The sequence below is a fragment of the Anabas testudineus genome, chromosome 13 (assembly GCF_900324465.2).
Source record: "Anabas testudineus chromosome 13, fAnaTes1.2, whole genome shotgun sequence".
Lineage (NCBI taxonomy): Eukaryota > Metazoa > Chordata > Actinopteri > Anabantiformes > Anabantidae > Anabas > Anabas testudineus.
Window position 1 is genome coordinate 20204968 of NC_046622.1, and position 14066 is coordinate 20219033.

At 38.0% G+C, this 14066-nt stretch overlaps 2 protein-coding genes across 2 annotated transcripts; both read left to right on the forward strand.

Moving 5' to 3' along the window:
* The first annotated feature begins 1861 nt into the window (after window positions 1–1861).
* Window positions 1862–4932, forward strand: LOC113172137 (extracellular calcium-sensing receptor-like). The gene is made up of 6 exons (XM_026374979.1): window positions 1862–1950; window positions 2078–2363; window positions 2486–3058; window positions 3434–3556; window positions 3772–3895; window positions 4022–4932. Exons 1-6 carry the CDS (start codon window positions 1862–1864, stop codon window positions 4930–4932), a joined length of 2106 nt encoding a protein of 701 aa, XP_026230764.1.
* An 815-nt stretch (window positions 4933–5747) lies between these two features.
* LOC113172145 (extracellular calcium-sensing receptor-like) lies at window positions 5748–8306 on the forward strand. The gene is made up of 5 exons (XM_026374990.1): window positions 5748–5757; window positions 5888–6393; window positions 6763–6885; window positions 7101–7224; window positions 7426–8306. Exons 1-5 carry the CDS (start codon window positions 5748–5750, stop codon window positions 8304–8306), a joined length of 1644 nt encoding a protein of 547 aa, XP_026230775.1.
* The last annotated feature ends 5760 nt before the right edge of the window (window positions 8307–14066 follow it).

Genomic DNA, 14066 nt, shown 5'->3' on the forward strand with positions numbered 1-14066 from the left:
AGCCAGATAGGTGATCAGCTAATCCTACAATCCTTAACCTGAGTCACTCGATCCTTTGGACAGGACATTTAGGACAGGCAAAAACATTTTCAAGAATGTTTTTTACTGGCCCCAACATCCCTATCCATTGCCAAGGGTAGATGAACTTATTTAGCATCTGGCCAATGCCAACTTTTTGATGATCCTTGACCTCTGTAAAGGGTAGTGGCGCTTGTAATGAAAAGTTGTTGTTGCAGACAGGTGCTTTTGGAGTAGGACTCAGAGCTGTGTTAATTCAAGGTGAGGAGGGTGAGAACCAGATGCCTGTGTAGTAAATTAGCCAAAAATAATTTTCGAGGAACATTAATCACTCAGTAGTCAAAAAGGTATCACTAGCACTCAAGTGGGCTTTATACACTGAAATATCACCTTATTGGCAAAGACTTTGTTCTTGAAACAGATTATTGTGCATTACAATGGATCCACAAAATGAAAGACATTAATGCCAGAATAACCAGATGCTATTTGTCTCTCCAGCCTTAGCATTTTTAAGGTCCAATACAGACCAGGACGTAAGAATCTAATTGTGGATTTCTTGTCCTGTAATTCTGAGGAATAACAGTCTAAAAGGGAGGGGTGTGTGACAAAGTTGGTAAGAATACCAATGCTTTACACATCAATGCTTAAGTTATTTTATTAAGAAATCTGGTTATAAGTTCTTTTATTTCTGCCATACACATTTTTGAAACCATGCTAAATTTTTGTTTAGCCAGATTTCTAGTTTTAATGTGTAACTATGAAAACACATACTATCCCAGATTTGTTTGTGTTAATCATTAGGCTGCATTATGATTACATCAATATTTTCTGAATAAATACAGACAAGTAGGCTATTGATTAAGTTTGATGTTATTGATTGAGCTATGAGCTTCTAAGTTAGTAAATTATACTTGCAATGCATGCAAGAGACATATTGAAAAGCTACCAATTAACCCAATTACTTTTTTCTTTATAAAAACCTCTATGACATTATCAGTGATGTCATGGGCTAGACCAAGTGGATTGGGGGAATTGGGTTAAACATTCTAATGTTGCGTTGTTTATATGGTATGGTTGTAAAAGTGGGATGTAATTTAATAAGACATGTACTGTTGTTGACACCACAGAGTAATAAGATAAGATATTCTTTATTGATCCCACATTGGGGAAATTCAATTGCTACAGCAGGTCAGTGCAGTAACAGTAATGTGCAAAAAGAATGAGAGGGTGTGCAAAAATACAAAAGTAATAAACATTTTACGAGAATCTACAACTATATACACTATTACGACTTAACATATATAATATGTCATACGTAATAAAAAAAAAAAGTAAAGTGTTAATGTTTATTAAGAGATTAATTATTATTAATATGTATTAACATACAGTACATAAATACATACTTAGTCGTTCAACAGCATAACTTTTATGGTGTCTCATTTATTACCTATAATAAGAACAACGCACATAGTGCACATTATTTTGCTATGTAATGTGTATGTTGGTTGACAATTTTTTCTTGATGTTGAAGCATATTGAGCTGAATAGTGCATATCTCCGTGGCACTAAGCAATGGGTTTTCACTGCTGTGCCATTTTTAGGAGTCTTACTTGCTCTGCCCTGTGGGAATAAAGAAGCTTTTTTATGAAGAGAGTACATCCACCTATGTTGAGCAGAGTTGTTAAATAAGCTGTGTCCTCATCTCTTTTAGAAAATGCAGAAGAAACATTCAGAGAGTTACATTATCCTTCTATGTTTGTCTTTTCTTTACTGGAACACAGTTTGGGGTTGTGAACAATTTGGTAGCTTTAACATGCCAAGTATGTTTAAACGGGGAGACATAATGATCGGAGGGATTTTTCCTGTTTTTCTCAAAGAGGTAATCAGAACATCTACATATGAGAGGGAGCCACCAGAAGTGAAATGTGAAGGGTAAGTTGTAGTACAGCTGAGTTTCCTGCTGTCCATACATGCTTCTTTACTCTTATCTTACAAACTTGCCAATATATAGATGTGTACAGCAGAAACAGCCTGCTCCAATCACCACAACCTTTCACAGATTTGACCTGAGATCGTTTCGTTGGACACAAGTAATGATATTTTCAATTGAAGAAATCAACCAGGATCCCACTCTCCTACCAAACATATCTCTTGGCTACAGGATCCTTAGCTCTTGTGCATCTCCTACAAGTGCTTTACGTGCTGCACTAACACTGGCTAGTGGAGTAGAAGAGATCAGCTCGACTTCCCCTTGTCCTCCAGCAATATCTGCTCTTATAGCAGAGTCAGGATCATCTCAGTCTTTAGCTGTTGCTGGAACCTTTGGATCATTTCAGCTGCCAATAGTAAGAGACAGAAATATTAAATAACCAAGAATATTTTACAGCATAAATGTTTTGTAAAATTGCTGGGTTGTTATGTTTGTTTGTTTTTTTCATAATGTTTGGATGTTATTTCTATCTTTCAGATAAGTTACTTTTCATCATGTGCATGCCTGAGTAACAGAGTGAAATATCCAACTTTTTTTCGTACAGTCTCCAGCGACTACTTCCAGGCAAAAGCTTTGGCAGCACTGATCAAACGTTTTGGCTGGGAGTGGATCGGGGTCATACAGTCAGATAATGACTATGGTCGAAGTGGAATTCTGGCATTTAGTGAAGAAGTAAAAAAATTAGGTGTTTGTATTGCATTTGTTGGGAAAATTCTACGTACGTACAACATAGAAAAAATTCTTAATGTTGTGGAAATAATCAAGCAGTCAACTGTCAAAGTCATTCTGGCTTTTGTTCCTGAGGGTGACTTTTATCCTTTGATGACAGAGATAGTGAAACAGAACATAACAGGAATTCAGTGGCTTTCTACAGATGCCTGGATAACAGCACCTCGACCTTCCACACCAGAAATGTATCAAGCTTTTGGTGGAGCCCTAGGGTTTGTGGGTCGAAAGATGGCTATGCCAAATCTACAACCATTTCTTACAAGCATTAGTCCTTATAAGGATCCAAGTGCAGCTTTTGTGAGGGATTTCTGGGAGACTGTGGTGGGCTGCAGACCTGTTTTACCTGGGGAGCACATTGATACTGAGACAACAAATAAAATATGCACAGGCAATGAGACATTAATGAATTCCCAGGATGTGTTCTTTAATGTAACTGAGCTCAGAGACCCATATAATGTGTATAAAGCAGTTTATGCCATTGCACATGCTCTTCATCAGCTGGTATTCTGCCAACCAGTTGGAGAAAAAACAGTGAAGCCTTGTTTAAATATATCAGACATTCAGCCCAAACCGGTGAGAAATAATGCAAATAAAATCCACAGTATTCCAAAACTAAATAAATGTGTCAATAGAAAGGTAAAGTGTTTGTCTTACTATAAAAACTAAAATCTAACATGAAATATGTGCCTTTCCTAGGTTATTGACCACTTACAATCTATAAAATTTACTAATCAGTTTGGAGATCAAGTGTTCTTTGATAAAAATGGTGACCCTCCAGCTTATTATGACATTATTAACTGGCAGCTGATAAACAGGCAGGTGCAACATGTCACAATAGGTCACTTTGCCTCTGATGCTAATGGTGCTTATGAGCTAAGCATCCAGGCAGAAAATATTATGTGGAGGACAGGAAACATGGTAAACAATTACAACTTGCTCTCATGTAATGAGCTAATGATTAGGAAATATTTGTTCTGACCACACTGCTATTGCAAATTTAAACTGGAAGATTCTTCACTGATTTCTTTCTTCAGGTTCCGACATCATTGTGCTCTAATGTTTGTCCAGTAGGGACCAGAAAAGCTCAGATTAAAGGAAAACCCACCTGTTGTTTTGACTGCATCCCATGTGCTGATGGAACCATAGCCAATTCAACAGGTAACCTGGACATTTATCAAAAGATATCTTTAAAATGTATTACATTTCATAATTATGATTTCAATTTATGCAAAGTAACTTCCAGATGTATAACTTGAATGTTCTGTTTGTCCTTATCAGGTGCAGTAGAGTGCACACCCTGCCCACATGAATACTGGTCCAATGACAGGAGAGACGGGTGTTTTCCTAAAACACTTGAGTTTCTGACATATCAGGAGCCAATGGGAATAGCTGTCACAGTTGTATCTTTGCTAGGTGCCTCCCTGTCACTGGCCACAATGATGATTTTTATTCGCTACAGAGAAACTCCTGTGATTAAGGCCAGCAACTCTGAGCTGAGCTGTTTTCTGTTGTTTTCTCTGCTGCTGTGTTTTCTCTGTCCTCTCACTTTTCTTGGCAGACCCACAGTCTGGACATGCATGTTACGCCAAACAACTTTTGGGGTGACATTTGCACTCTGTATTTCCAGTGTCTTGGGAAAAACTATTGTTGTTGTTACAGCTTTTAAAGCCACATTTCCTGGCAACAATGCTGCAATAAAGTTTGGTCCTGCTCAGCAAAGAATCATAGTTTGTTCTTGTACTGTGATTCAGATATTAATATGTATATTGTGGCTTAAGTTGAATCCTCCTTTCCCAGACATGGTTTTTAAATACAGTCACAAGAAGATAGTTTTAGAATGTAACCCAGGTTCTGAGGCAGCTTTTTATGTAGTGCTGGGGTACATAGGACTTCTTGCAGTAATATGTTTAGTTCTAGCATTTCTAGCAAGAAAGTTGCCTGATAATTTTAATGAAGCCAAGTTTATCACATTCAGCATGCTGATATTCTGCTCTGTGTGGATCACCTTTATCCCAGCATACATCAGCTCTCCTGGAAAGTTCACTGTAGCTGTGGAAACATTTGCAATTTTGTCTTCAGCATTCAGTCTATTAATTTGCATTTTTGTTCCCAAATGCTACATTATATTGATTAAGCCAGAGAAAAATACAAAGAGACATGTCATGGGGAAAATTTTGAACAACACAATTTCTTAATTTTAAAACATGCTATTCTCAGTTCTCACATTCAGTAATATAGTAATAGTAATATTAATAGAATATTATCAAAGTAAGATTATTTAGCATTATAATTCAGAAAATCAAAACAAAACCATCTGTAGTTTTTGTATTATGATCTTATTTAATATATTCTGTAATTTAGCAGTAAAATGTGCGCTAAGTTATACACTGTTGGTGAAAACAGAACATCATTGTCACTGATCACTTGCTTTACCAGTAACGGATGATTGATAAATGATAATCACTGTTAATGCTGTTGAGGCATGGACGACATTTAGTGTATGTCATTTTTCATGTCTTGAAAAGATTTTCAAAATAAATCTACATTTACTAATGCAACGTTACTGTCGGTCTGTGAACGATAATGTATTTATGTTATTAAGCAATTGATATTAATATGAGTCCACACTGATGATCTTTGAACTTTTAAAATAAAAGTCTTCTCTTTTAGATCCTGGTTAATAAAAGCATACAATAGAGAATTGATTGTTAAAAATACTTCTTCTGCTTGTTCTACCAATGCTTTTAAATTTTTTGCAATATTCTGAATTCTATCAGCATATCTTAAGGATTTCTACAAGTGGAGATTCACCCCGCTTCAGTTTGTTTCACATAATTTCAGCATAAATACAGCTTAACTTTTACTTTAACTGTTTAGATAGCTATGTTTTATTAATTTCTGCAAATCTTTAGACCAGGGGGCCAGGGTAGATAATGTGAAAATGCCATGAGAGTCAAACATCCTGCAAAGAACACCCTCTCTCCCACCCTCAAAGAAAATAGTCTTTCACATGCCTATTGGTGAACTCAATTTGTGATTTAAAATGGGTTTTCTTCAACAGTTGCTTTTTCCTTGCCACTCTCCCATGAAGCTTTGACTGGTGAAGAACCCGGGCAACAATTGTTGTTTGTACAGTCTCTCCTATCTCAGTTGCTGAAGCTTGTAACTTCCTCAGAGTAGTAGCAGCACTAGTCAAACGTTTTGGCTGGGAGTGGATCGGGGTCATACAGTCAGATAACGACTATGGCCGGAATGGGGTCCTGGCATTTACTGAAGAAGTTCAAAAGTTTGGTGTTTGTATTGCATTTGTTGGGACAATTCTACTTACGTACAACATGGATAAAATTCTCAATGTTGTGGAAATGATCAAGCAGTCAACTGTTAAAGTCATTCTGGCCTATGTTCCTGAGGGCGACTTTTATCCTTTGATGACAGAGATAGTAAAACAGAACATAACAGGAATTCAGTGGCTCTCTATTTATGCCTGGACAACAGCACCTCGACCTTCCACGCCAGAAATTTACCAGGCTTTTGGTGGAACCCTAGGATTTGTGGGTCAGAAGGTGTCAATACCAGATCTAAAACCATATCTTACAGGCATTAGTCCTTATAAGCATCTAAATGCAGCTTTTGTAAGAGATTTCTGGGAAGTCATGGTGGGCTGCAGACCAGTTTTACCTGGGGAGCACATTGATAATGAAGCAACATTTAAAATATGCGCAGGCAATGAGACATTTATCAATTCCCAGAATATGTTATTTGATGTATCGGAGCTCAGAGAAACCTATAATGTATATAAAGCAGTTTATGCCATTGCACATGCCCTACATGAGCTCCTATTCTGTCAACCAGCTGGGGAAAAGCCACTGAGGCCTTGTTTAAATATATCAGAAATTCAGCCCAAACAGGTGAGAAATAATGTAAATAAAATCCACGATATCCCAAACAGTTAAGTGAGTAAAGTAAATTTAGTGTAAACACTTATTAACACAGCATATCTAACATAAAATATGTTCCTTTCTCAGGTCACTGACAAGTTACAAAGGGTAAATTTCAGAAATCAGTTTGGAGATAATGTGTTCTTTGATCAGAACGGTGACCCTCCAGCATTTTATGACATTGTTAACTGGCAGCTCATTAATGGGCAGGTGAAACATGTCACACTCGGCCATTTTGCCTCTGATGCTAATGGTGCTAATGAGCTCAACATCAAAGAGGAAGAAATCGTGTGGAGAACTGGAAAAACAGTAATCATTAAAATTTTTTTCTCATTCAGTGATCACAACATTAGTAAATCTTCGTTCTGCCCACTCCATTATTATATATTAACACTGAAAAATTCTTCATGGATTTTGTTTTCTAGGTTCCCACATCATTGTGCTCGAATGTTTGTCCAGTAGGGACCAGGAAAGCTCAAATTAAGGGAAAACCCACCTGTTGTTTTGACTGTATCCAATGTACTGATGGAACCATAGCCAATTCAACAGGTAGCCCAGATATTTATCAAAAGCCTGTATGTCATACTAAATACTAAACATTCATATTTAAAACTATCTATAATACTGCATTGCATGATTTTACATGTTTTCTCTTCAGACTTCATTATATTACATAAGTATCACTCATTTTGTTGAAACTTAACATCTAAATTTAAAAATCATACTTTTATTTGATCCTTGTAGGTGCAGCAGAGTTCACATCTTGTCCACAGGAATATTGGTCCAATGACAGGAGAGACGGGTGTTTTCCTAAAACAATTGAGTTTCTGACATATCAGGAGCCAATGGGAATAGCTGTCACAGTTGTATCTCTGCTAGGTGCCTCCCTGTCACTGGCCACAGTGATGGTTTTTATTCGCTACAGAGAAACTCCTGTGATTAAGGCCAGCAACTCTGAGCTGAGCTGTTTTCTGTTGCTGTGTTTTCTCTGTCCTCTCACTTTCATTGGCAGACCCACAGTCTGGACATGCATGTTACGCCACACAGCTTTTGCTGTGACATTTGCACTTTGTATTTCCAGTGTCTTGGGAAAAACTATTGTTGTTGTCACAGCTTTTAAAGCCACATTTCCTGGCAACAGTGCTGCAATAAAGTTTGGTCCTGCGCAGCAAAGAATCATAGTTTGTTCTTGTACTGTGATGCAGATATTAATATGTATATTGTGGCTTAAGTTGAATCCTCCTTTCCCAGAAATGGTTTTTAAATACAGTAATAAGAAGATAGTTTTAGAATGTAACCCAGGTTCTGAGGCAGCTTTTTATGCAGTGCTGGGGTACATAGGACTTCTTGCAATAATATGTTTAGTTCTAGCATTTCTGGCAAGAAAGCTGCCAGATAATTTTAATGAAGCCAAATTTATCACATTCAGCATGCTGATATTCTGCACTGTATGGATCACCTTTATCCCAGCATACATCAGCTCTCCTGGAAAGTTCACTGTAGCTGCTGAAACATTTGCAATTTTGTCTTCAGCATTTGGTTTATTAATTTGCATTTTTGTACCTAAATGCTACATCATATTGATCAAACCCGAGAAAAATACCAAAAGACACGTAATGGGAAAAATCTAAAAATGAATGATCCCTTACCTTAAAAAAACATTTTATGCAACTCTAACTAGTACTAATATGTTAGAAAAGTACACATACACAGCTTTAGCATCTTTTTTCAATCATGAACTCATCTTTGCTGACATATATTCTAATATGTCAGCAGAAATGCACTACATGTTTTCTGCAAAGGATTAATAATGAAATAATTAAGTCAGTAACTATTGGATATCTTAAATGGTTTATTTCATAGCAACTTGTTTTGCTGTGTTTGATGATAAGAAATTAAATTGGACACAATAAAGGATACACAACTACAAGTATAGATCTACTGGTGCAAAACTATACTGCAAGTAGAAGCTTTATTAAGTTTTAATTGATTAATCCTTTGATTCAGTGAGAATGAAAAATGTCCTTTAACTGGAAATATCATCCAACATGATTTCTTTTGATTTTTGAGATACCGTGCCTTTAATTACTAGCAATAAACAATAATATCTGTAGTGCTATACGCCAGTGAAACTAAACATTGTAATGTAAAAATTACTTGTGCTGTAACTAGAGAACAACCTTTCAAAACTGAAAAAAATAGTAACTCCTGTGATATCACAGTTACAGTAACGGGATGGTCAAGTGATTTTGATCTTTTTCGCTACATTCTAAGACATTTTTTCAAGGTATTTTACAGATATGAGCTTGACCTTTGGCCATCGCAATCAATTAAGGTAAAGTGGACATTTGTGCCAAATTTGAAGAAATTGCCTCATGACTTTGCTTTGATATCATGCTAATGGGAATGGGAAGGATGAACAAAATTAACCTGAGGTCCCAGTCACCATGACTTTGACCACCCCCAGAAGCTAATCCGTCTATCCTCGTGTTCAAGTGGACAACTGTTCCTTAAGGAGTTTTTCAGCTATCACATTCATGAGAATGGGATGGACCCACGGTCAGACATTCAGACAAGACCTATGACTACAGTAACTTAAGATGGATTTCTTTAAACCAAAACCCAGTCAAGTGTGTACATTGCGTCTCCCCCATTGACAGTTGGGATTGAACCCCAGTGACACTTAACAGAAAAGGTTGGTAGATGGACACATTGCCGCATCTGTTGGATTGCAAATTTTCGGACTAGGCCGTTGGGGTGTTTGAGATTGAGTTGCAGAGACTCAATGGAAAATTATATATGCATTCTATGATTTCACAGAGTCCATGCCTAATTTTAAAAACATCTCATTAATGTCAAAGTGAAAACAGGTTTCTACATAGTAATGCCAATTATATAAACATATGTAAGGTTAAATCAGTGTTCGCATTAATATTCACCCACTTTAAAATCACTGAACTAATCCAACAGAGGTCCAGATATTTGATGCTTATAATCCTACAGTTCTTCCTACAGTGTCACCTGAGTGCAGTGAATGTGTCTCTAGTGATTGCAGTATAGAGACACTGTTGTCTGGAAGGTTTATGCACTGGCTAATCAGTATTCCTGTCTATCAATACACCGTGAAGACAAAAGAGCACTTCCAGCAACTCAGAGAACAGGTCATTGAGAAGCATTAGTTGGGATGGACCCAAACAAATCACCAAGGCACTGAACATCCCCCGGAGTTCAGTGAAATCCATAATCAAAAAAATGGAAGGAATATGGCACATGTCTAAGTTTGCCTAGAACAGTCCATCCACACAAACAGAGTGGCCATGCAAGAAAAAGACTAGTGAGAGAGGCCACTAACACACCGATGACTACTTTGAGGGAATTATAAGCTTCAGCAACTGAGATATGAGAGACTGTACGTACAACTGTTGCCTGGGTTCTTTACCAGTCAAAGCTTTATGGAAGAGTAGCAAGGAGAAAGCCACTGTTGTAGAAATCTCATGTTAAATCACGACTTGAGTTCACTAATAGGCATGTGAAAGAATCCATGATCCAGTGTAAGAGAGTTCTTTGGTCTGAATAGTACGTTTTGGTCATCAGACAAGACGTTATGTTTGGCGCCCACCAAACACTGCACATCACCACAAACACACTATCCCCATTGTAAAACACAGTTGAGGCAGCATCATGCTGTGGGGCTGCTTCTTGGCAGCCAGTCCTAGAAGGCTTGTGAAGGTAGAGGGTAAGATGAATGCGGCAAAATATAATATAAAATAACAATCTTATTCATTTGGCAAGACAACTACAGCTTGGGATATGATTTATTTTCCTTTAAGACAAAAAGCAAAGCATACAGCGAAAACTACACAGAAATTATTTAGCGACAACAAGGTGAATATTCTGGAGTGGCCGAGTGAAAGACCAGCCCTAAATTCCATAGAGAATTTGTGGATGGCCTTGAAAAAGGCTTTTCACACCCAATCCCACCCAATCCCCACACAACCTGACTCAACTGAAGTGACAGGTAGAGGGAAAGAAGGTTTGGGGCAGTACGCTGTATCAAGTCAAGTCAAGTCCAGAAGCTTTATTGTCATTCCAACCACATATAGCTGAAGCAGTACATGGTGAAATAAGACGTTTCTCCAGAACCATGGTGCTACATAAAACGGCAACAAGGCAAACATGGAGCTGAGGACTGCTAAGTTGTCCTAGCAAAACACATAAAGTGCATCCTGTGCAACCTAGTGCAAACAGTGCAAGAACACAAAGAAAAAGTGCAGATAGACATCTGAAAAAAAAACTGAACAAAAACAGAACACAAAACACAAAACAGTAGCGACCAATAGCGAAAATTAATACAATTTACATCTGAAAGATGGAAACATGACAAATCTAGAGAGTGTGTGTGTGTGTGCTCGGTTCAGTTTGTTGTGTGTGTGTTGAGGAGCCTGATGTCTTGGGGGAAGAAACTGTTCAAAAGTCTGGTTGTGAGGGCCCGAATGCTCCGGAACCTCTTCCCTGCTGGCAGAAGTGTGAAGATTGGGTGTGAGGGGTGGGTGGGGTCGTCCACAATGCATCCCGCAGCCAGATAGGTGATCAGCTAGTCATAGGCCACAGCTGGGAACCCCAGACTCCCACATGGAGGGCAGAGCTCTTATCACTACGCTATCCAGGCAATCTCTATCCATTGCCAAGGGCAGATGAACTGATTTAGCATCTGGCCGATGCCCCCTTTTTGATGATCCTTGACCTCTGTGAAGGGTACTGGCAAGTGCCCTTGACAGACTCTTCAAGGGACACCTACAACACCTCTCTTATGTTCAAGAGTGCTGGCTTGGTCATCAAGCTAAGAAAGGTCACACTTCCAAGATGTCTAGTATCTATGTGTTTGGGGGTGGAGACATTTGTCCATAAATGGGAAAGATAGAGGTGATTTCAGCTTCATCACTGCCTAATACGAGAAGGCAAAGGTCCTTCTTACGGTTAGAAATTTGGAATCTCCGCAGGCGCGAGCCTTGCTGCAGCCGATTTACCACTGTTCTCATGTTGTGATGTCTTTTTCTGTATTTTATCTTATTATTTTCATTACTTTTCTGTAGATAAGTAACTAGTTTTGAAATTAAGTTATACCCTCTCGAATCATGTTGTTCTAGAGAGTTTTTATCTCTGATGTTACTTTTGGATTCATACCATCAGCCATCCAAAAAAACGGAGCGAAACAGCTGCTTCATCACCATGGAGCCAGCTCCTTTGTTTACACCTGGGATCAGCTGATCTTACTGAGGACGGCAGGAGTAAAAGATCAAACTTTGTGCGGGACTTTAAACATCACAGATGAGATCAGAAGGAGGACAACGAGGGGATGTAGGGGAGGCAAAAAACAGCAAGGAGGAAATAAAGAACTGAGAAGATTCAAGCCGCATCTCCCCTCTCTGATTATGGGTAATGTGAGATCACTGGACGATAAGATGGATGAAATGAGAGCTCTGGTGAGGATGGAGAAAATCTTTGCAGAGTGTAGTTTGATGTGTTTCACAGAGACATGGTTGCATGATGGTATTCCTGACTCCAGTGTAAATATAGACGGTTTCAGCAATGTGTGCTGGGACAGGAGGCAAGAGGAGAATTCTCACCTAAATTAAAATATCTGTCCTTGGGAAGACTCTCCATCAAGATTTTGTTTTGTTGTATTACTGTTTCCTGCACCCCAACCTGTCGAGGCAGTTGGCCGTTTAACTTGAGCCTGGTTCTGCTTGAGGGTTCTGTTGGGTCCAAAATTACCACAACACATTTCATACACTAAGAGATGGAGACAATAAAGGACAACAAGGACACTTGGCCTTTTTACTTGCAAGGGGAGCCGGCCTGAGGCCTTAGCATCATAAATGCTTCACCCAGGATTTCCTATCTCCAACTCCGTCCGTTCCCCCTTTGTGCAAGCTTTTTATTACAAATGAGACACACCCTGAAGTCACAGATGTGGGCTGGTATGGTTAAAGGATGATCATTTTACAAGGAAAAAGAACTCCATATAAGGATAAAACACTGCTCATAGGTGTATAGCAACAAGAACTGGTCAACTCTGAGAATGCTGACATTTTTCTGACCTGTCCTGTTTTATGTCTGTGTGCAGAGTGCAGCATTAGCAGAGTATAACATGTTCCTGTTGCTGACAGGATTAAACATCAAAAACAAATATCCTTCATAATGACAAGAAGTAAGAAACAATAATTAAACAAAAATGTAATAAGAGAATTAGATAATTATCAGTGAGTAAATAATTTTTACTCTAACAGTTTCCTCCCTAAGGGGAGTTTTTCCTCTCCACTGTTATCCTAGTGCTTGCTCAAGTTGATCTTGTTGGGCTACATGTTTTTTTCTTTGTCTCTTTTGTGAAGCACTTTGTAACTTGTGTTTAGAAAAGTGCTCTATAAATAAATTTATTATTATTATTATTATAAGAGGGGAGAAGTGGAGCTTGCCATTCTCAATAACAACAGGTGGTTGTTATGGGGGTGGAGCTGGACCCTCTCCATGTTGTAGCTGAGAGGAGGATGCTGTCTACACTCCTCTCAATCCTGGACAATCCCTCCCACCCACTGCACAGTTTGTTGGCTGGACTAAGGAGCACGTTCAGCCAAAGACTTATTAACTACTTGTGGCCCACAGTCTGTACAATCCCCCCAGTGAAAGTGATAGTGTCATATACTTGCTGTGAATCTACATAGGCTATATATATTGACCCAATTTAATTAATCTATTTTACATATTTTGCATATATATTGATTTTTCCTGTATTTATGTTATTGGTTATGTGTATTTATGTTGGTGTTGGATCTTTCCTGGTTGTGGTTCCTTTCATTCTGTCTGTTTTGAGAACAATGGTAATGAGGCAAAACAATAAGAATCTGATTGTCTTGTAATTCTGAGGAATAACAGTCTAAAAGGGAGGGGTGTGTGACAAAGTTGGTAAGAATACCAATGCTTTACACACCAATGCTTAAGTTATTTTATTAAGAAATCTGGTTATAGGTTATTTTATTTCCGCATACATATTTTTCAAATCATGCTGAATTTTTGTTAAGGCAAATTTCAAGTTTTAATCTGTAACTATAAAAACACATACTATCCCAGGTTTGTTTGTGTTAATCATTAGGCTGCATTATGATTACATCAATATTTTCTGAATAAATACAGACAAGTAGGCTATTGTAAGTTTGATGTTAATCGTTTGAGCTATGAGTTTCTAAGTTAGTCAATTATACTTAAAATGCATGCAAGAGACACATGGAAAAGGCTACCAATTTACCCAATTACTTATTTTTTTAAAATCTTTATGACATCATCAGTGATGTCATGGGCTACACATCAACTTATCAATGTTGCGTTGTTTATAT

Bases quoted from the DNA above. Each gene is read 5' to 3' on its own strand.
- LOC113172145 (XM_026374990.1), top strand. The intron at 6,394-6,762 runs GTGGGCTGCAGA...TTCCTTTCTCAG, and splicing joins GAGATTTCTGGGAAGTCATG to GTCACTGACAAGTTACAAAG. The intron at 6,886-7,100 runs GTGAAACATGTC...TTTGTTTTCTAG, and splicing joins GGCAGCTCATTAATGGGCAG to GTTCCCACATCATTGTGCTC.
- LOC113172137 (XM_026374979.1), top strand. From the start codon at position 1,862: ATGATCGGAGGGATTTTTCCTGTTTTTCTCAAAGAGGTAATCAGAACA. The intron at 1,951-2,077 runs GTAAGTTGTAGT...AACCTTTCACAG, and splicing joins CCAGAAGTGAAATGTGAAGG to ATTTGACCTGAGATCGTTTC. The intron at 3,059-3,433 runs GTGGGCTGCAGA...TGCCTTTCCTAG, and splicing joins GGGATTTCTGGGAGACTGTG to GTTATTGACCACTTACAATC.